At 39.7% G+C, this 23,826-nt stretch overlaps 2 protein-coding genes across 7 annotated transcripts in view; both read left to right on the top strand.

Moving 5' to 3' along the window:
* Window positions 1-4,939, top strand: part of srgap3 (SLIT-ROBO Rho GTPase activating protein 3) — a 102,712-nt gene extending 97,773 nt beyond the window's left edge. For both annotated transcript variants that reach the window (XM_020055785.2, XM_020055784.2), the window contains exon 22: window positions 566-4,939. In XM_020055785.2, coding sequence (XP_019911344.1) covers window positions 566-1,003 — 438 coding nt within the window. In that variant the 3' untranslated portion in view covers window positions 1,004-4,939. The remainder of the gene's footprint in view (window positions 1-565) is intronic.
* Window positions 4,940-22,936: 17,997 nt separating this feature from the next.
* The window catches only part of rad18 (RAD18 E3 ubiquitin protein ligase), a 63,828-nt gene continuing 62,938 nt past the window's right edge, over window positions 22,937-23,826 (top strand). For all 5 annotated transcript variants that reach the window (XM_034287017.1, XM_034287016.1, XM_034287015.1 and 2 more), the window contains exon 1: window positions 22,937-23,031. In XM_034287017.1, the coding sequence (XP_034142908.1) occupies window positions 22,945-23,031 (87 nt within the window). In that variant the 5' untranslated portion in view covers window positions 22,937-22,944. The remainder of the gene's footprint in view (window positions 23,032-23,826) is intronic.

The following is a 23,826-nucleotide window of genomic DNA, read 5'->3' as shown; positions in this document are numbered from 1 at the left end:
TGGGCAGTGTAGAACATCCAGCTCTTTTCAATCTTCATCTCAGAGCTGCTTTTCTCAGGCCCTTATATCCTCCCCCGATGAAGCCTGATTAGGGGCAGGGGTGCCTCGTCCAGGGGCCCTGTTTGCAGCCTTGGTCCAGGCAGTGCCCTTTGGGGAGGTGGTCTTACATTGATACAGGAGGAGTGTTCCCGCCCCGCCATGACCTTTTCAGTCATTGTACCATACACAATTTTGATGTTGTTGTACTGCACATTCAGTGGCCTAACAAAAGGAGCGCTATTTGTCATACTTTTTCCAAAATATTATAGAATGGAACGTATTTCACTCCAATGCAGAAATGGCACATGACTTATTATAATTAATTTTGGTAGCACTAGCACATCGCTGACTAACTGTAAAACAAGTAAAGCCACATAGGCCACTTTTGAAAAGGAAAACCCATGCCAACGAATGGTGCTTCAGATTCCCAGCTTCAGTGGCCGCTGTGATCAGTCGCTGTAGCGTGACTTACTATAGCAATAGCCGATTATATTTCTCCTCTCACGCTTTCGGGTTTATTTTTCAGGACATAGAGAAGACCATGACCACAGCTCTGCATGAGCTGCGTGAACTGGAGCGCCAGAACACAGCCAAGCAGGCCCCTGATGTGGTGCTGGACACCCTGGACACCACCATGAAGAACCCTGTGAGCTCGGAGCCCGCCAGTCCCCTTCACACCATCATGATTCGCGACCCGGATGCCGCCATGCGCCGCAGCAGCAGCTCCACCTCCGAGATGATGTCCACCTTCAAGCCTGCCCTGTCGGCCCGCCTGGCCGGGGCCCAGCTGCGCCCCCCGCCCATGAGGCCCGCCCGTCCGCCCCCGACTGGGCACCGGTCTTCCAGCTCCAGTTCCTCTGGAGTGGGAAGCCCTGCTGTCACCCCTACCGAGAAGGTCTTCCCCAGCACCGCCGCGAATAGCTCAGCTGCCAACGCAGGCGGGGAAAAGTCCGGCACCATGTAGCTCCTAAAGGCGACACAGTGTTGGCATGTTGCGGTGGCTTGAGGCAGAAGAAAGGCCAGAGGAATGGGTTGTACCTGTTGTCACTATCTTCTTGCAGAAAAGGTGTTAATTTTTCCTTCCCTCCTTTTTTAGTTTGAGTTTTATTTCTTGAATTCAAGAAGTTCACGGAGTCAGTCCGAGTTGCCGTAGTGATAGAAGGCAGAGAGGCTATAGGGGATTGTATATCCATGTAACACTCTGTGAAGCTCGATTTGAAAACAGATGTGAAAAAGAATGAATCACCTTAATGTAACGACTTTCAAAGTATGTTGCAGGACCCTCTTTGTAGAGATACGTTGACTGCAGGACGTGAAGAAAAACGTGTAGAATTCTGGTATTGGTTTTCATCTGGAACTTGTTGTACAGATGGTGTCTTCTCCATCCTTACATTTGTCTGAGGCGCTTCTCTTTATGGGCCGGATTGGACACTCTAGACAGTGTTTAAGAGACTGAAACAAATATGTCCGTCAGCCTTTTGACTGTAAATAGAGACTTACTTGAATTTGGTATGCCTTTGTTTGTACTGTAGTATAGAATGGAACAAAGTAACAACATAGCAACAATGTATATGTATATGAGATGCAGAAAACTGAACCAATATACCAACTAATTGTAAGAAACCTGTGGTACAAATGTAGTTTAACTTGTACATATTTTATGATTAGTATGTATTTTTTGTGTTAATCTTGTATAGGTCAAGACACAACAGGCAAGGGGATGTGAATGGAATTGTCAAACAAAAAAAAAGTCTATCAGCCAACAAAGACAGAATATCCAAAGGTTTCTGCACCTTTGTGTTATTTATTCGCCATTATGCATGACCACACACAAAATATAGCATTGAAACAGCTGGGTTTAGAAAATGTGGGTGTCATCATTAAACACACATTGTATTTAAAGTCACACTATTGAATGCTGATGTTGTTTATCCTGCCCACAGAAGTTCTGCATGCATTGTAAATAAGGCAGTGAAGTCTGACTTCAGTTTTATTTTTTCAGTCTGCTTTTGTTCCATTGATAGCATTGCTGTTGTTATAAGGAAACATTTAAATGTGGTGTCATTCCATATATAAATACCTCTAAGATATTACTCAGACTTAATACAGTAATAATGTGTGTTATACCACAGTGAGGTTGCTGCGTCTTCTATTGTCCTTCTATTTGTTAGGATTTTGTAATAGTGTAAAAATATGGTTCACCATGGCCCTCTACCTCATTGTCCCTCAATGTTCCAACAACTTTAGAAACCTTCTGCCCATGTAGTAACTAGTGTGAGGTCAGTCCATAACTAAACTGACTGATTCTGGTTAGAAGGATGTTGCATGTTCTAACGTCTGGTCCTTAGCACAGTTTGGACCGATCCTAACACCTCATCGAGAGCTAATTTGCTCAGCATGAATTTACAGGCTACCGCTGTAAGGCGTGAATGGCAGAATTACCTGTTCAAAACAGGTAACTGCCAAAAACTCCAAATGGATGCCTAAGAATGTTTCTAAGACACACTGTACTTGATGGCATACTGCACACATTGACATCTTTAAAACAACCTCTTGCCTGTTCAAGTCTGACATATACTTTTAACACGTAAAATATGCTGGAAAATACTGTTACAAAATTCCTTTTGATCTGAAATGTGATACCTTACATAGACAACCCAAGTGTTGCCTGAGCAGTTAGCGGTAAATGTTGTGATATACATAATAACAGCAGCACAGTGGTCTTGCCGTCTTTACCTCTCCTCACCTTTGCTGTAACTTCCTCACTGTCATGTCCCAGTGTCTCATCCCACTTCGTGTTTTCAATCCTTGGAAGTGAGAAAATGAAAGCACTTACTGAAAGAAGTCACTGTAGGCTTTACTGTAGCTCATGTTTAATAGTACCCTGAGCTGTCCCAGCCCCACCCCTGCTTCTCTGCTCAGTCATACAGTTGTGTGGTTGGGCTGCCTTGTATAGGGCAGGCCCCGCCCTGTCCTGCATGTTTTGTTCTGTAACATTCGCTGAAAAAAATGTGACAATTCAACAATGACTGTTTGCGGTGCCTTTCCTCTCTGAAAGTAACAAGCAGAAGTGATGTGTAGGCCTTTTGCATCCTAGTAGTCCAAGGTTTCTTAAATGTGTGAATACCAGTTGTCACTAACATGTAGCAGTAACATGTGGAAGAGAATTGTCAGCTAAGTTAGAGCAAAAAATGTAATAAATATCAAGGACAGATTTATCGCCACGAATCTCAGGCTGTGATTCCACTTTAAATCATATCATTATTATAACCTTTGTTAATGTGTGCAGATCTTGATTTAATACATAGTTTTCTATAATATGCAGCACATGCTTTAATTGGAAAAAGTTAAAAATCCCAGTCTGTAGCTTGCTGTATGTGTTTTGTTTACCACCAACAATGTAGACTCAACCCTGCCTTCACCCATCTGTTACAGTGCCCCCTGCTGGGTAGCTAGCCTACAGGCAGGTAGGTAGCAACGATAGCCCATCATTTGGAGCAGATTGTGGAAATTGTCTGTCTTGGATGACTAACAGAGCAAGCAGAGATGGCAAGCAATAGAAGTGATACAATTCTACCCTCTGCTGGCCATATTTAGTATTGCTTCAAGTAGTAGTACCCTGTGGATACTGGTCATTTATGGGTCAACTGAGATGGTGCTCTGCCGGAGGAGTTGTAAATGACTTCAACTGAATCCATTCCTTTTTACCTGTTGAACTTCAAGCCTTACATTTTTTTTCTCTTGTCACATTTCTAATCAGTATAACTGAAGTGTACATTCAAGTTAATTTGCCTCACAAAGAAACAAGTTGTAAGAAAATAAAGGACAGACTTAAAATGTTTATTTGTACTCAAATGAACACCTTTATCTAACTAGTCTGTAAAAAAAAAAAAAACATTCATATTTTGTTTATTCCTTTATCTAAAAGGAGTGTTTTAAAGTGCCTTTTGTGCACATCATCAGTTTTTTAATGAACTTGTATATTTCCTTTTTTTAAACTATATACTATGTCAGTCGTGTTTGATATAAAATGTCATCATATTTTTCCCTTGTGTAACACCTTCACACATCTCATCTAAGGAATGTGTGATGAAAACAAGAATGACATAGATATGTACTGTAAACAATTATATAGAGGATTTACTACATAATAATACAAGAATTAAGTGTAGCATTTACTTGTATGATTGTCTAATATACTCTAGGTGATTCAATGAGGGGTAAGAGATTTATAAAGACTACTGTACATTTACTCATTAACTGTTCAGTGAAATCATCTCTGATTGATAATTTCATCCTTATTTCTGTTTTATCTGTGATCTGCTTTTACTATGGTTGAGCCTTTACTTTTAATCATATATTCATCATCATCATCCAAAGCTGATGCAACATTGAAATGTTGTAAGCCACAGCGGGCAAATCAACACATCCTCGCTCTTTTACTTGCAAGGTTTAGAAGGCTTTCGGGGATCTCTCTTTTGTCTGACATGTATTTGATGTTCAAGGAACTGTTTTGATTTCTGGAATGTATGCTAACATGGGTAAAGGTTGTTGTATATTGGCTAAGAAAACACACTCCTTATGAAGTGAAATTTAGTCTGAACTGGCTGAGCACCAGTAATGGTGTGTTGTCATGATTACCTCTGTCTCTCCCTCCTTCTCTTTAGCCTTAGCGGTGCAGCCAGTAACCGTTAGCATCCGGTATTCACAAAGCAGTATGAAACCTGACAAGCAGATGCTTGTGGTTACTGCCGGCTTCGCTACATTACATTTTTAACGCTTCTTTGTCAGTTCATGAGTGTCTGATGGATTGAATCCCTGGTGATATAATGTAACCATGCCACTGATTGGATATTGAGAACCCTTATGTCCAAATAAAAAAGCAAATGTTGTCCTCTGATATTGGCCTTTTCTAACCTTTATCCAGCAGGTTAAGTGAATGAAATAAAGATGCAATCTGAGATTTTAATCGCAGCAGATTATGAAATGTTACAAGATACATTTCTATGAATTGATGTCTTTCTCAGACACTTCAGTTCAAATTCACGGAAGGTCTGGTGGAACATTTTAACCAATGTGGCTTTAATTAGCCAATAAAAAAGCCACGAAAATGTCATATGTGTTTTGTGCATCCAAGCCCCAATTGCTATGTGGTAAAACTGCTGTGGAACAGCTGTTCAAGCCTACAGCGCAGTTGAGCTGTCTTGCTAGTGCTGACCTGCAGCATGACACGGCTATTCTTGCTTCATTAAAACACGTTCATTGTTGTATTACCTGATGGGTGACTCAGAACAGATTGGATATAGTGGATGAATTGGATTATTCCTCATAATGATGGTATTGAAGCGATTAACAAATGTGTACTTTTTAGGATTTTTTAGGATTATGTATTTTTATAATCCATATTGTTTATATTTGAAAGTGAGGTGTTGAGTTCCTCCCTCACCATCTAATCACTCGCCAAGATACCTCAATTTACAGGATAGCTTCATATAAGTCCCTATATCTAAAAGCTATCAAGCTGTATATTTAACAAGTACTGCCCATTAGCTAGTTTTTGTACACTTCAACTGTGAGAGACGGAATCTAGAGACGGATCATCCAGATGGTATTTGGCAAACTTCAGACTGGCCTGGACATGCACTGGCTTGAGCAGAGGGACCTTGCGGGCGCTGCAGGATTTTAATCCATGACGGTGTAGTGTGTTACTAATGGTTTTCTTTGAGACTGTGGTCCCAGCTCTCTTCAGGTCATTGACCAGGTCCTGCCGTGTAGTTCTGGGCTGATCCCTCACCTTCCTCATGATTATCGATGCCCCACAAGGTGAGATCTTGCTTGGAGCCCCAGACCGAGGGAGATTGACCGCCATCTTGAAACTCTTCCATTTTCTAATAATTGCGCCAACAGTTGTTGCCTTCTCACCAAGCTGCTTGCCTATTGTCCTGTAGCCCATCCCAGCCTTGTGCAGGTCTACAATTTAATCCCTGATGTCCTTACACAGCTCTCTGGTCTTGGCCATTGTGGACAAGTTGGAGTCTGTTTGATTGAGTGTGTGGACAGGTGTCTTTTATACAGGTAACAAGTTCAAACAGGTGCAGTTAATACAGGTAATGAGTGGAGAACAGGAGGGTTTCTTAAAGAAAAACTAACAGGTCTGTGAGAGCTGGAATTCTAACTGGTTGGTAGGTGATCAAATACTTATGTCATGTAATAAAATGCAAATTAATTATTTAAAAAGTCATACAATGTGATTTTCTGGATTTTTGTTTTAGATTCTGTCTCTCACAGTTGAAGAGTACTTATGATAAAAATTAATTACTAAATGCTTTGTAAGTAGGAAAACCTGCAAAATCTACAGTGTATCAAATACTTGTTCTCTCCACTGTATGTACACAGAGGGAAGCGCCATGCAAAAAACTATGCTTCCAGTGTGGTTATGGTCTGGTTTAAGATTAGGGGTAAGGTTAAACAATAAAAAATGGTTAAGGTTTGGTAACACTCCAATTTGGTTAAGGTTAGACAACAAAAAATGTATTTGAACTTGCAGAAATTGGGGTCCAAGTCAGTGGCGATTATGCATGGCCACCATCCACAACCACAACTCCCTAGAAAAACAGTACTTCATTTAAAGGTACATGCACATAACAGTGACCCTAGCAGTCATACTAAACAGATCACAGCATGGTATGGTAATGGTGGCGATTTTCATATTCTCATTACATACAGGTGTTATGCATTGCATGTGGTTCAACATGTAAGCTATTTCTCCATGAAATACATAAGCCATATGAAAGACAGTTACAACAAATGCCTGCAGCTTGCTAGCTAGATACAAATAGGTGCATTCATGATGATTTTTTCCCCCCCTCAATACCACAAAAGAAATGTTTTTCCAGGAATTCCAAGTCTTGTGCAAATATTCACCCATGCCCAGTTTCTTTTGCTGCCGTCTTTCTATGACTGAGACGGTGCCGTATACAATCTTGATTCTTCCTTAACGTCTTTCATCATGGCCGCCGTGACATATAAATTAACATTAACTCTGCCCATGGTCTCTTTTTGGCCATCAGCCGTTGTCAAGAGGCAAAAGCTCAAGAGAAGCGTTGAGAAGCAGTGAGGGCCGTTGGGCGAGCAAGAAGGTGAGATGAAGGTTTTGCTCAACTTCAATGCAAATGCAAAGCTCAGTCGCAGCACTGAGTAACCAACTGAAGCTCGTCATCAACTGGATTGGGCAAGCGTGGCCCAGCGAGTGCTGCTTGTCTAGTGAAAGACACATGGCGAGGGTGGCTCATTCATTTTCAATTAAGCCTAGTGGTAGGTGAGTTTTATCTAGTATGAGACAATTTATTTATTCAGTATTATATTGCACATATAGTTATTGTGAAATAAATCAGTTGTTGATTATGATTTATTACTAATAAACTGATTTCTTGTCAAGACAAAATTATTAATTGTTGCCACCTTATTCCATTTCACCTTCATACAGACTGCGGGTCTTCCTTGTAACAATAGATTTTTTTGGCTTTTAGTACTTTCTGTTTAAAGAAATTAGATTCCTATATAAAACAAACTGATTAATTAGTTCAACAAAATTTATGAAATAGAAAACAATCAGATGATGTAGTAAACAAAAACAAAGTGTGAACTCTACTACCCTAGTAAAAACTACTGCACTTAGCTGCTTGAGGTCTACAGATATTCACTAATCACTATGCATTGGTAAGCTAATAGATAACGGGTAACAACTAACCAATTCTGCCGATTTTCAATGCTATACCACAATTGCGCCGATATATTAGGCAAAATGTATCTTAGTGTCGTAACTTGAAATAGTCCAGCTAGCTGACCTCTCACTATACAGGGAAAAAAAGGCCGTCTCTCCTATTTGTAGTGGAGATGAGTGGTACCCGGTGGGATCTTCTGCTGTTGTAGCCCATCCGCCTCAAGGTTGTGCGTGTTGTGGCTTGAGAAATTGAACAGGTGTTCCTAATAATCCTTTAGGTGAGTGTACAGCACAAAATGTCCACTGTCAGGGGGTGCATTCTTAGCACAACTACACTAGCAAAAACACGTGACCTTAGCCTGATGTCTACAGATGTTTATGAATCTCTCTAAATTGGTAAGCTAATAGATGAAGGGTGCTGCAAACATCTCACTGGCAGGGAAAGGGTGATACCGTATGTAGACCAGAGCCAGCTGTTCCCTCTCTCGTCCGATCATGCCAGAGATAAGGATCCATGAGCTCACACAGGAAAGTGTGTTCACGCCAGAGAAGGAATATTCACTTACACAGACAGGAACCGTCAAAAAAGAGAGTAAACAGCTTGAGTTATTCACTGTAAATGTGTCCATCCACCTCGCAACTAGTGGGTTCTATTTCCATCCAGAGTAATTGGTCGAGTGTGCAGACATTTGAGAACTTTGTATAATCAATATTACAATGTATCTGACCCTGATAATTAAATGGGCAAAGAATGAAATCATTTACATTAGTGATATTCCCAGTGTACTGTGATGCCTTATATACTGCATCTTTATTGTTTACTGTTGACAGTCAATGGAAATAACTTGAGTTTATTGCTGTCAAGATCCAGTTTATCAGTAAGAAACACCATCCAAGTATGAAAAGGTGATGCACTTAATGGGTTCCAACCCAGGGGCTTTTAATCATAAGACACAGGACAGATTGATACACACACACTAGAACACTGAGGAAATTAAACATTCTTTCACCTGTTGGAAGTGTGTGGTTTACTTAAGCATTTTGCTTTTGACATTTTCATGAAGTTCTTTACAACCTGTTATTCATAGTTTTACGTGAGTTGTTGCAGCTGTTTGCTTTTCACTGCTTTTCCTTTGGATGACGTCAGTTGGTTGGATGCTCATAGTTAGTCCTAATTGTTGTGTTCATCATGTTCTGCCAGACCGCATTCTGGATTCAACTCACCATGGTAGCTCTAACTTTGGTTTTTGTCTTCAAACATAGGGACCACTAAACGTTAATGGAATTAATGACAAAAGTACCAAGAGATACACAAATTAAGTTTTAGAATTACACAAATTACATCATTTGATAGAAATGTATCGCAGATGGTAAATGTACTGTGGACTGTGAAAACTCTGAAAAAGCAACATTAGGGAGTTGAAAACACAAAGGAATAGGGTGATAAGTTCCAAAATAGGAGTAAATTATTGCTGCAGAAGTGTTCAAATCCTCTCTCCAGGAATATTGGTGTTCACAAAGCCCACTGTTACAAATGCAACATCAGGAGGTTTCCAGGGCCCTGCTTGCTTTGAAGTGAAAGAGAAAGGTAATCAAAATGTAATCATTGCTTTCTGATACTTCCTGTAGGGCAAATTGACATCCGTTCACAAAAAAACCCAATTATGTCAGATCAAAATGTGATTTTTTTTGGTGCTATTTATCTTCTTCATTGCCAATTACGGAGGAGAGAGACAGAAGATCAAGGATGTACTTTCTACTTGTCTGTTATCTGACAAAGCCCCATGAATGCCGGCATGACATACAGTATCCTTCCCATCTGAGGCAACTTCAGCGACCCCATACTGTGCCTAGGAGGAGGCCCAACAGGCCTCCAGAGGGTAGCGGATGTTCAAAAGCCCAGCTCAGTGAATACGGGACAAGAAAACTCAAGCCACAAATCATAATCATTCTTCCCTGAAACCCTTTTCTTCTGCAGTACATATAAACTAGAGTGAATAGAATAATAGGGCATTCGCTGAAAGCTTAAAGAGGACACTGTCGAATGTATTAAAATGTTGTTGTTTTTAAAGGCTTGTGTTTACACTCTACAAGGAGTTATTCAGCTATATTTTTCCATTTTAAGTTTTGCTTTGAATTGCCGTATACTTTCTGCAAAGTCAATGAATGACTCTTTTTTTATTTGCAAAGTTAAAATGAGATACAATTTTTTTAGATCTTGGAACATCTGTGAGTCACTGCAGTAAGACTAGGTTGTATTAATGGAACTTCACAAAATGTGAGCAAATAAATGTTTTATGCGCCATTTTTATCTTGCTCTTTCAACTTTACCGAAGGTTTCGTCACAAAAACGGTTACGTTAAATAGCCATTGTGCTCACTCTGATCTTGGCCTGACAGGAGCCCTACTTCCTTGTCAAATTGTCTTCCCAATCTCCAAGGTGAGGGTTTAAAAAATTAAGACTGTACAGTTTTTTCCAGATTCTTAGGAGAGTTCAGGATTAGCTCATACCCAGGAATATGTCCCATTTCTACCAATGAAATTCTGAAATACCCTTAGTTGTATCGAGTGAGGAAACTCACAATTCTGTTGGCACGTGATATGTTAATACCATATTGATAAATAATACATAAATAAGTAAATAGACCAGCATTGAAACGTCCCTTAAATGCAACACTACTAGTTGTCATTGTGTCCGCACAACTCATGACAATGTTATACTGTATATTACTCGCTTGTCCAAAAAGCATAGATAACCACAAACTATAATAGTCAACGAAAATATGTAGATAAGGCAAGCTCTCTCTCTACACCCAAATTTCATCATATTCCTATTTTTATCAATAATTAATACCTAGCATCAAAAAACAAAAGAACGTGCACACCTTCAACTGGTTGCTTTAAAACATCTCAGAGAAAAGTAATACAAGTCCACCAAGTCTAAGTGGGTTTGAACAGTTTTTAGGTCAAATAGGAAGGTTGTGACAGTATTGTAAGAACACAAATTTGGGAGGATAGTCAAGGGCTATAGGTTAGACTCCCTGTTTTCATAAGAAATTAGGTCACATGGTTGGGGTTTTACAAACAATTTTTTCATCTGATAAAACACTGCACTTCATGGCCCCATTGCCTAAGAAATGCGCAACTATATTTTACTGGCAGATTCTTTAATGTGAAAAGAAATAGACCGTAATAGCATTAGATAGTCAGGGGGGTTTAGGATGGGGATATAATACTGTGAGTGTGTTCAGTCAGTATGAGGAGACTGCAAGTCATTGGCAACTGATAGATGCACTGGCATTTAAATGGGGAAGATATCGGGCTCAGAACAAGTTTGTAGAAAAAAACATTTTAAACATTAACTAAAAACACAAACTGAAAATGTCTCCTTGTCATTAATGCTTGTATTTAAACTATGAATACAGTAACAATTTTATACAGTGGGAAGAACAAGTATTTGATACACTGCCGATTTTGCAAGTTTTCCCACTTACAAAGCATTTAGAAGTCTGTAATTTTTATCATAGGTACTCTTCAACTGTGAGTGATGGAATCTAAAACAAAAATCCAGAAAATCACATTGTATGATTTTTAAGTAATACATTTGCATTTTATTGCATGACATAAGTATTTGATACATCAGAAAAGCAGAACTTAATATTTGGTACAGAAACCATTGTTTGCAATTACAGAGATCACACGTTTCCTGTAGTTCTTGACAATACGAACTTTCAGCTCCCTCCAAACATTTTCTATTAGGTTCAGGTCTGGAGACTGGCTAGGCCACTCCAGGACCTTGAGATGCTTCTTACGGAGCCACTCCTTAGTTGCCCTGGCTGTGTGTTTCGGGTCATTGTCATGCTGGAAGACACAGCCACGACCCATCTTCAATGCTCTTACTGAGGGAAGGCCAAGATCTCGCGATACATGGCCCCATCCATCCTCCCCTCAATATGGTGCAGTTGTCCTGTCCCCTTTGCAGAAAAGCATCCCCAAAGAATGATGTTTCCACCTCCCTGCTTCACGGTTGGGATGGTGTTCTTGGGGTTGTACTCATTCTTCTTCTTCCTCCAAACACGGCGATTGGAGTTTAGACCAAAAAGCTCTATTTTTGTCTCATCAGACCACATGACCTTCTCCCATTCCTCCTCTGGATCATCCAGATTGTCATTGGCAAACTTCAGACGGGCCTGGACATGCGCTGGCTTGAGCAGGGGGACCTTGCATGCGCTGCTGGATTTTAATCCATGACTGCGTAGTGTGTTACTAATGGTTTTCTTTGAGACTGTGGTCCCAGCTCTCTTCAGGTCATTGACCAGGTCCTGCCGTGTAGTTCTGGGCTGATCCCTCACCTTCCTCATGATCATTGAGGCCCCACAAGGTGAGATCTTGCATGGAGCCTCAGACCGAGGGAGACTGACCGTCATTTTGAACTTCTTCCATTTTCTAATAATTGCGCCAACAGTTGTTGCCTTCTCACCAAGCTGCTTGCCTATTGTCCTGTAGCCCATCCCAGCCTTGTGCAGGTCTACAATTTAATCCCTGATGTCCTTACACAGCTCTCTGGTCTTGCCCATTGTGGAGAGGTTGGAGCCTCTTTGATTGAGTGTGTGGACAGGTGTCTTTTATACAGGTAACAAGTTCAAACAGGTGCAGTTAATACAGGTAATGAGTGGAGAACAGGAGGGCTTCTTAAAGAAAAACTAACAGATCTGTGAGACCCAGAATTCTTACTGGTTGGTAGGTGATCAAATACTAATGTCATGCAATAAAATGCAAATTAATTATTTAAAAATCATACAATGTGATTTTCTGGATTTTTGTTTTAGATTCCGTCTTACATGCTTTGTAAGTAGGAAAACCTGCAAAATCGGCAGTGTATCAAATACTTGTTCTCCTCACTGTATATGGCCCTTTTATAAAGCATTTTACCTTGTTGTTGTATGTTTCTCAAGTGGGTTAACAAAGATTTCACCTGTCTTGAATAAAAACATTTTAGGCTTGAATTTACTCACAGAAATACTGTGGTTTGAACAGTTAGTGCCTTCTTTGAAATAGAGTACTTTGAAATACTGTACTTCTGAAAAGCCATTTCTGACAAGATTGGCATTATCTGAAAACACGAAACAAATGGTTGGGCAAGAACTCCCCGAAGGCCTAATTTGGCATGTCCTTCATAACAATTAGGGAGCAAGCAAAAGCGCAATATTCAATTATGCATACTTTTCTTAGTGTACATCAGAACAGGACAGCATTATTGTAATTACCACTTCAAACTTCACCATTCTGTATTCAGTGTTACCATGTTAAAGAGATGAAATGCCAAGTAATTACTCTGTTAGTTGTATCCCCTTAAAGACAGAAGTGCTTTGCAATCCATAATTCATTAAAATCAAACTATAAATAGGTAAACCTGCCATCTGGATGTCCAGTTGTTTTTGGGCACACTAAAAGATACTTATCTCCCTATAAATGTCTGTAAATGTTGTACAACAGCACTTTTAATATGCTCTTGTCATTTCAATAGTGTTCGATGGGAAGGTCTGGAAGTCTATGTATCATGGCATGTTGCATGTAAACCTAGAGTATCCTTCATATTTGTGGAAGCATAGGAAGCCTTACATTTCACTATAAAAAAACAAATCAGATTTTGATTATGCTGTTGGTAAGGGATTTTATTTTGCATAGCACAACATTTGTATTTAAGGTTAAAAATGGCTTATGAAATTAGTAATTTGCAATGGAACATGTAAAATCAGGGTTGGGTAGGTTACTTTTTTAATGCTATCCGTTACAATAACAATGAACCTTTCCACAATTGTAATCAGTAACATAACTTCAGGATCACTCAAACAAAGTAATATAGTTACTGTAAAGATTACTGTTACTTTTATATTAATTTCATATTAAGAGACATTAGAAGACAAATAGGAATAGAACCAATTGAACAACATCTATTGCGAGATCAATCAATCTTAAGAGTTTGCATACCTGGTCATGAATTCATTGAGCATTTTGCCTTAGGGGTTAGGTACGGTGCCTTTGGCATGTATTCAGACCACGTCACTTTCTCCATGTTGGGGAGTTAATGTCACATCTAGGCATGCACAAGATCAAAATAGTTTTATTGCCGAACAGCAACCATAACCGAGCACCGTGCGTTGGAAATACAAAGATCCATAATGCACTGCACAATTAAAGTAAACACAAGACATGCAGGAACACAACAATATAACAATGATCGACAAGGACAGGGAGAAAATGACTGAACTAAATACGCAGACTAACGAGGAGAATAGAAACAGCTGGGGGCAATACACAGGTGAACCGAATAAAACTAATCTGAACCGGGAATAGGAAAGACCACACAAGGACATGACAAACCCTGAGCATGTAGAAAACACAAAAATTGCCTCAATATAAACACGATACCCCATAATGAGAAAGCGAAAAACACATTTATAGAAATGTGTGCCAATTTGTAAGAAAATTAAAAACTTATAGTTAATGTAAAAAGTCTACACACCCCTGTTAAAATACCATGTAAAAGAATGAGACAAAGATAAATCATGTCAGAACCTATAATGTGAACAATTCAATTAAAAAACTAACTGAAATCTTCAAGGGGGATTTTTTTTTAATTAAAACCTTACAATAACCTAGTTGCATAAGTGTGCACACCCTCTTATAACTGGGGATGTGGCTGTGTCATGAATTAACCAATCACATTCAAACTCATGTTAAATAGAAGTAATTACACCTGCCATCATTTAAAGTGGCTTTGATTAATCACAAATAAAGTTCAACTGTTCTAGTAGGATCTTCCTAACATTTTCTTAGTTGCATCTCTGAACAAAAGCCATGGTCTGCAGAGAGCTTCCAAAGCATCAGATGGATCTCACTGTGGAAAGATATAAGTCAGGAGAAGAGTACAAAATATTTTCCAAAGCATTAGATATACCATGGAACACAGTGAAGACAGTCATCATCAAGTGGAGAAAATATGGCACAACAGAGATATTACCAAGAACTGGACGTCCCTCCAAAATCTATGAAAAGACGAGAACAAAACTGGTCAGGGAGGCTTCCAAGAGGCCTCCAGCAACATTAAAGGAACTGCAGGAATTTCTGGAAAGTACTGGCTGTGTGCTACATATGACAAGAATCTCCTGTATTCTTCATATGAATGGGCTATATGGTAGGGTGGCAAGACGGAAGCCTTTTCTTACAAAGAAAAACATGCAAGCCAGGCTGAAGTTTGCAAAAACAAACATCAAGTCCCTCAAAACCACTTGGGAAAATGTGTTATGGTCTGATGAAACCAAGGTTGAACTTTTTAGCCATAATTCCGAAAGGTATGTTTGACACAAAAACAACACTGCACATAATCCAAAGAACACCATACCCACAGTGAAGCATGGTGGTTGCAGCATCATGCTTTAAGGCTGTTTTTCTTCAACTGGAACCGGGGCCTTAGTCAGGGTGGAGGGAATTATGAACAGTTCCAAATACCAGGCAATTTTGGCACAAAACCTTCAGGCGTCCGTTAGAAAGCTGAAGATGAAGTTCACCTTTCAGCACGTCAACGACCCAAAGCACACATCCAATCCACAAAAGCATGGCTTCACCAGAAGATTAAGGTTTTGGAATGGCCCAGCCAGAGCCCAGACCTGAATCCAATTGAACATCTGTGGGGTAATCTAAAGAGGGCTGTGCACAGGAGATGTCCTTGCAATTTGACAGATTTGGAGCGCTTTTGTAAAGAAGAGTGGGCAAATATTGCCACGTCAAGATGTGCCATGCTAAAAGACTCCTACCCAAAAAGACTGAGTGCTGTAATAAAATAAAATCATTGTTTTTTTCCTCAAAGAATTCTGTTTTTTTTCAATGTAATTGTTCACGTTATAGGTCACATTAAAGGTGAAAAATGTTCTGGTTGTATGGTTTATCTTTGTCTCATTCATTTACAGCACAAGAAATTAGCTTTTTAACAGGGGTGTGTAGACTTTATATCCACTGTTAGTATTCAGACCCTTTGCCATGACATGCCAAATTGAGCTCAGATGCATTCACTGTCCTTTAATTGTCCATGAGATGTATTTGAAACGTGATATGAGTCCCACTTTGGGAAATTCAAGACTATTGTGTACATAAGGTCCCCTTAACACAGTTCACAGTGTATGTCAGAGCAAAATGTCTTTGTAGACATCCAAGATATAATTTTGTGGAGGCATAGATCTGGGGAAGGTTATAAAATTGCTCAACTATTGAAACCAGAGTGGGCTCTGTGGAAAAGTCAAAATTTCAGGGTAAATGTAATTAAAGGAAACATTTAATCTAAGAAACTTCTGAAAAGACTGGAAACCTGTTGATTATTTATATTTTATTTAACAGGTCAAAAAGCAGAGTGCCATGGGTTGTTCTAAAGACACATAGTTGCTTTTATCTTTTGATACCCCCCTATTGTCAGTTCCAAAAATATTAAGATAATATAGAATGCTACGCTGTCATGGCAACCACAGCTTAGGTCAAAGTTAATTAGTACCACTTGTTTCTGTTCTGCCCCAAATGGAAAGACCAAAAGTGACACAAAGAACTTCACCTCGAGCTATCTGTAGCTGTGCTATAGATAACATATTTTGAGGCCTGGGGCCTTCTTTTGTGGTCACAATCACATCTAAACAGAGCTTGCTGACCAAGGTCTTTGCCTATCCTTGACTTCTGTGAACAGTCTAAAGCAAAGTCAGGCCTAGTCTAACACAGTACTTTTGTTACATTGGATTTTGGATAGCAGTTTAGTAGGTTTCTAATCAATAAATAGAATAACATTTTTACAGAAGCTTATCGGTTATTGGTTCATAATGTAATTACTACACAAATCATGATGAAGACAATCAAAGTAATACATGAGTACCTATTTTCTTAAATAATTTGTCTACAGCTGCATCATTGTGAAATGAAAGAAGTTTGGAAGAGCCACCAAGGCTCTTTTATTCATCTGGATGGCCATCCAGAGGAACTAAGTAACCAGGCAAGAACGTCCTTGGTCAGGGAGGTGATAAAGAACCCAATGGCCACTCTAAGAACCTGGCAGAAGGACAACCATCTCTGAAGCATTCCATTAATCAGGCCTTCATGGTAGTGGCTAGATGAAAGCCACTCCTGAATAAAAGGCAAATAAAATGCCACTTCAAGGTTTCTGAGAGCATGTGAAAAAATATTATCTCAGCGGATGAAACCATAATCAGATTATTACGCCTGAATAACAAGAAATACATCTGGCAACAACAAAGTAATGCTCATAACTTGGCTTGCACCATCCCTATGGTGAAGAACGGTAGTTCATCATGATATGGGGATGCCTCTCAACGCCTGGGACTGGGAGACTGGTCTGGAATGAGAAAAGAATGAACAGGGCAAAATATGGAGGTCCCTGAAGAAAACATGATCCAGAGCACACAAGACCCCAGACTGGAGATTTCATCTTTCAGCAAGACAACAACCCGAAGCAAGAAAATGGCCAAGAAAATGCTCGAGTGGCTAACCGACACTGTGAATGTCCTTGGGTGGCACAGTCAAAGCACTGAAAGCACAAAAAAGGTCTGTCAGATTTTCAGTCATTCCAATTTATTCAATAACTCTTGATCTTCAAGAATCAGACCTTTGACCTGAACAATTCAAAATCTAAGGATATATTAGCCTATTGTGTTTTTTGTATTTGCCCTAAATGTCAGGTTTTTTGCCCTACAATCACCAACATTGTTAAAAGCCAGCATAAACACCTGGCACTTGCATGCACATGGGCAAATGTGAACACGGGCACACAAACTTAATATGCACTTATTAGGGCAACCAATGACTGATTTTGAAAACATCAGATACAGAAAACGGTGATTTACACATGCATTCTTAGCTTACAGTCAATGTCGTCACTAGTCAATGATAAACAATGATTTGACTTTTCTGATGTTCAGGGCACACAGAATCAAATGGCCTACCTGTACGCTGTTGAGGTGGCGACATCGAATGGAAATCTGTGTCATCCCTGGGCAGGGTACTTGCCAAAACAGTTTTCCTCAAGTAGTTTTGATGTTATATACGTAAATCTGGGATTAGAGACAAAACAAAAACGTGTCAATGTCTAAATACCTACGGACTGCAATGTAAGTTGCTGTGGATAAGAGCATCTGGTAAATGATGAAAATGCAAATAAGCTAATGCTGAACTTGAGAGAAAACAGTGAGGTTTGGACAAACAAGCATTGCGTAGTTTAGATTAGAATACTTTTCTGTTGGATCTGGAATTTGCTCACAGAATCATCATATCTCAACTATTAAGGATAGTCAGCCACTGAGTGCCGTTCTGTGTTACGTTACTCAGTAAAGGACTACAGCACATAACATCATCAACATAACACTTTTACCCTCACTGTCTGCCACGGAAGTTCCTCACAGCTCTGGGCCTGAGACAAAGTGAGACATTTGTAGACTCATAAAGAACTTTTGTTATCTAGAGTGACCTCAGCCTTGTCTGTAGTCATGTTAACCACAATGCAGTTCACTCTCAGTCACTGGCTGTTCTGTCCATTACCCACTGGCCCACCTTGAAAGACGGATTGAGGAGTGGGTTAGAAGGAGGAGGGTGTGGCCCAAATTGGTCAGGCCAGCCATGAAGCACTCTACCCTTCACACAAACATTCTAACAGCTTTCGGCTGGTCATTTCCCCAGCCTTTAGCATCTGTCCACTTGATGAAATTACAGCTTAAAAGGCATGCTGTCTCCTAGCCTGCAAACATTTTCCAGCGCTTATTCTTGACAAGTAAACAACTCAACGGTCCTGAGGAGTTTATGCTTTATTTTTCCTAGAATATTCAGAACAAGCCAACTTTATTTACCAAACAAGCGGGGATATTTATGAAGGTCTGTCATCCACACACACTGTATAATTCCTGACAGCATTCAAAACTCAAATAGTCCAGATTAACTTTCAGTATATAAGTCTTCTCACACTGTCCCAACTTAGTAAAAACCGTAATTTACTGGGCAATATAAATGCAATTACTGCAGTGGGGAAATAGTGTATCTGTAGGTGCAAGCAGGATTAGATCAAATTAACCCCGGATATGTTTTTAGCTCACTCATTTATTTAGTTAGTTTTTCCATCACAAACTCAATCAATTATCTATGAACACATACATGGAGAATATTTCTGCAATATTAGCTGGTTCTACTAGAGAAAACAAAAGACATCTTGGTGATATTTCGAAAATGGTTATCTGAATTGTTTATAGGACCCACTGCAGAAGCAATGAAACATTAAAATATGCAGCATATTAAGAAACCAGTAAACAAGTAAATAGAATCAGAATCACCTTTAAGTACATCAATACATAGGCCTGCTTATTATTTCACTTTGTGTAATAGTGCGTCTTGAATTCACAACATCATATAATCATACATAAACAATCGGGTTATGCTTATTCACATGTTGGGATTTGAGTAGTGAATATATGATGTACACAATATGCATTACAGTCCTCATGAAACCAAGCTGCAAAACCTGAATGTGTCTCTCTGTGCTTCAGACTACTGACTCTACATTTTGATAAATTAGAGGATATCTCCAGGACAAGGTGACATTTCTGCCAGTATTTACCCTAAACTACTTGAATGCTAATTACCCACTAATGGTGCCATTTTACAAACTAGACAGGCATTTAAGTCATCATGACCAAAGGAAATGTTCTGTGATCTAGCCTAATCATATGAATCTTTTTTTTGTTGTTGTTGAGAAATGAATAGATAACTGTTTATAACAAATACATTTCTCTGTGTTTTATGAACCCACCTCCACAACCACTCTTACGTTAATTTTACTATTATGACCAATTGTACACAATGATCCAATCTTAAATGCTAAGTATATTTGATCAATTAGGCATACAGCCTTCAGGTCATTCAATCAAGTTAATGGACTATATTAGTATGCTTGCATTTAACTGTGTATTCAATAAATGCTATAGAAACGTTCCAATATTTCTACCTGCCACAACCCCACTTAGGAGGACATTTTTTCTTTATCATAGTTATACATTAACTTTCATACATAGTAACTTGATTTTCTTCTTCTCGGAAATTCTACAGGGGAAAAATAATAAAGACTATTATTTCAGAATCCAAGACAGTGACCAATATCCACCGCGCGAAAATGTGCTTATTGTACAATATATTGATGTACAAATCCATATCACAACTGCCAAACGAGTGGGGAAATGTGCTAGAGATAGAAATTGTTTGAAGATAATTGCCCTTCGCGTGACGTGCGCAAAAAAATAATGCAGATAAATGAAAGAGGACGTTTGTTAGGCTAGATTTAACATACAGTAGCCTACTAATTCGGGAAAACACGTTTGTTTGTTGTTTCGGTAGCACTTTTTTTTTCAGGGATGGACTGCGTCATCCCCATGCCCTCAGCAATGGGGTGGTACAGGCAAGAATCTGTTTTACGTGGCCATGCAACTTTCTCGACTGTCCACAAACAGCCTACAGACCAAACAATTGACTAAGGTCCCACTCGGGAGACCTGGTAAATAAGGTTAGTGTTTTGAATAAACAGGGAAAGAATGAGACGGTCATAAGTTAGCATATAACTACTCTTCTCTTGCTTCTGTTTGTCTTTATTAATATAAATGTATACTACCATTCAAGTTTGGGGTCATTAAGAAATGTCATAGTTTTAGAAATAAAAGCACATTTTATGTCCATCAAAATAACGTCAAATTGATCAGAACTACAGTGTAAACATGGTTAATGTTGAAAATTACTATTGTAGCTGGAAATGGCTGATTTTCAATGGAATATCTACATAGGCGTACAGAGGCCCATAATCAACAAACATCAGTCCCGCCAATGGCATGTTGTTTGCTAATCCAAGTTTATAATTTTAAAAGGCTAATTGACATTAGAAAACCCTTTTGCGATTATGTTACCACCGTTGAAATCTGTGATGATTAAAGAAGCAATATAACTGGCCTTTAGACTAGATCAGTCTCTTCAGCATCAGTGTTTGTGGGTTTGGTTACAGGTAGGCCCGTTGCACAACCGAGCAAGTGGACAAATACATTAGTGTCTGAGAAACAGACGACTCTATAGGTCCTTAACTGGCAGCTTCATTAAAGAGTGAAAAACACCAGCCTCAACACCAACAGTGAAGAAGAAACTCCAGGATGCTGGCCTTGAAGGCAGACCTGCAAACAAAAAGCCATAGGCCTATATCAGACTGCCCAATAAAACGAAAAGGTTATGATGGGCAAAGAACACAGACACTGGACAGGGGAAGAACTGCCCAGACTTCCTGTTTCATCCTCAATTATTTCCAGCTGCTAAAATTCTACAGTTCATTTTGAGATAATAAGCACGAATAGTGCTGGGAATCATTATGCCGTCTACATGTCGATTAATTGCTTTTTACTTTACTGAATTGGGGAAATTTAGTTTGAACGCAAACTGTTGTTGCTTCAATTCCCATAGCTTACACATGTAGAATAGGCTACATTCTGCATAAAGACCCTTTTATGAAGAAGAAAGAAAGCACCGATTACCTCAGCAATGGTAAATTACCTGCTAGACCAAAGGAAAACCTCTACAACAAATGAGTAGTTAATGCTCACCATGAAGGAAAAAAACAACACAGAACCGTTCGACAGAATAGGAAAACTCTTCAGGAGGTAGACGTGGATGTTTCAGACAACTGAGAATCAGAAGACAGTTGTACCTTGGTTCAGTAAATGAGTCACTCGTCTGCACGTACACATTTAAACGTTACATGTATTTCTATATGGCACAGCATCAAAGGTCAATTTAAATGTTTCTATTGCATATACCTAAAGGGGTTCTGCTAAAACTTTAAATCAAGTTGCTAAATTATCAATGCTATGATTGTAAAACAACTGCATTTTAGCTTAGTACAAAATAGAAATGAAGGGAAAACATTAAGGGAGTGTGATGTTTGAATGTCTTTAAATCTTTAAAAAAAATTCTGCCTAATCTATGAATATTTAATACTCCATGGTATTTTAATCTGAATATTTTTTTAATCAGCATTGAACACTGAACACTTGCTAGTGCATCTTCACCGATGAACAAGCACTGACCAATGATTTTACTGTATTTTCTCTTCGTCTCAGTGACTATGCAATGATCAGTGCTCAGATAGGCTATGAGATGACTCACCTGCTGAGAGCCTCATTAAGGTCAGATACACGGAGGCGTGGATGAGACAAACCAGAGTTCAATAAGAACACTCCTCATTCTGTGCTGTAGCTGTCTGCTGATAAGCACCATCATAGATCACAGTGGGATAGACAGTCCTTTCATCATATACTTTGGCAATGTAGCAAAATACTGAGCATCCCAGGGCTGCTAACTTTTTAAAAATAGGTTGAAGTTACATTTCCAAGCATTAAGGGGAACAACAGCAAATATCTAAGAAGTCGCTTGACGTAATCCTTGGCCTGTCTCCAAAGAACGCAACTCAATCACACCGTGCACATACACTGTTCCGGCGCGAATTTTCTAGCAAAAGCGTCGCCTTACCGCTCTCCTTAGAAAATGTGTTGTATCCGCCCGAGCAAACTGGCGAACCGGAACAGTGGACGTGCGTTGCTGCACATGCGTTCAGTAGTCGAATGCACGACCGACGTGCCCGGGGAAACCCTCGCTAGTAAAAACAACTCAGGTGGACCTTTTTATTGATTGGAGACCCAGATCGTGTAAGCAAGCGTAGTTTAACCACTCACAGAAAAATTGCACGTTATAATGCTGCCATCTATAGCAACGTGGAACACTTGCGAGGAATGTTCTGCGATACTGAGCAGGCATCTTCATTTGAACATGACTACACAGAGAAACTTCTGGAGACTTTGAAAGCCACAAATGCACCAGATGTCACGGACGAAGGTCCAGCTCCGCGACTGAGAAGGGATGTAAATTGTTGGTGCACTTGCCAAAGAAAACCAATAGCAAGTGCATTTGTTTTGATGAGAATTACTGCGTTATTGTAATTAGCCAATAGAACAGGTGGTTCAACTGATTTTGATAGGCCTAATTAGGGTGACCAGATGAGAATGGGTAAAATTCGGGACGAGACGACGAGACGACGGGGGGGGGGGGGGGTGTATGTAATGTCCGTGGAGAGCTGGCCCCTCAACACCAAGTACCAGCTCCCGGTCTTCTCCACGTTTGTCCTTACCAGCGCCAGTGGATACAAGGTGGGTGCGCCTGGCTGGCTCTCAGGCATTCTAATACACTAATACTCCACCATGGTTAAACTGTCCGATACAGTAGGTTATAGTCTAACTCTATAGGAAGGTTCTTGTATATAATGTCAGGTGGATCAGTTTTAGTTCTTTGTCTTCATCTACTCTATGACCTAAAAAGGGGACAAATAGGTTGTATTTTCTTTGTGCGTATAAAATAACAGAAACAACAAAAGTGTAATACATAAGCTATATAATACCTCCTAAGATTGGTTTGCGCTGGAGGCACGACGCTGGCATATTTCGCGGAGGATTTCACTGGTGCCAGCACTCTCGGCGTCGCGTAAAACTGCAGTAATCCAGGGGTATTTCCCTACCCAGTCCTCCCGGTATCTGCAGAGGGGTTTTTGCTTTTTAGCTACGTGTTGATCTTGATCGGGTCCCGGGACACCAGCCTGAGCCTCCATTTCAAAAATGAATGAATGAAAATTCGCGCCTATAGCCGCCTATACATACTATTGCAACTTGCAGCCAATGAGCAGCCGACGGGAGCTGGCTGCAGGACGCCTCAATGCATGGACAGTTTTTAATGTTCTATCATACTAGAACTAATCGAGAGTCAAAAAAAAAAAAAATTACTCGAGAGTCTGCTTTTGAGACTTCGTTCAAATTTTCGGGACAATAAGGGCAGGATTCGGGACAACTGCTTGGATTTCGGGACTGTCCCGAATTTTTCGGGACGTCTGGTCACCCTAGGCCTAATTAAGATAATTAGAGCTGAATAAATTCATTTCAACTTCTGTCATC

Source organism: Esox lucius, chromosome 17, assembly GCF_011004845.1.
Source record: "Esox lucius isolate fEsoLuc1 chromosome 17, fEsoLuc1.pri, whole genome shotgun sequence".
Lineage (NCBI taxonomy): Eukaryota > Metazoa > Chordata > Actinopteri > Esociformes > Esocidae > Esox > Esox lucius.
This window is presented reverse-complemented; position numbering and strand designations above follow the sequence as displayed.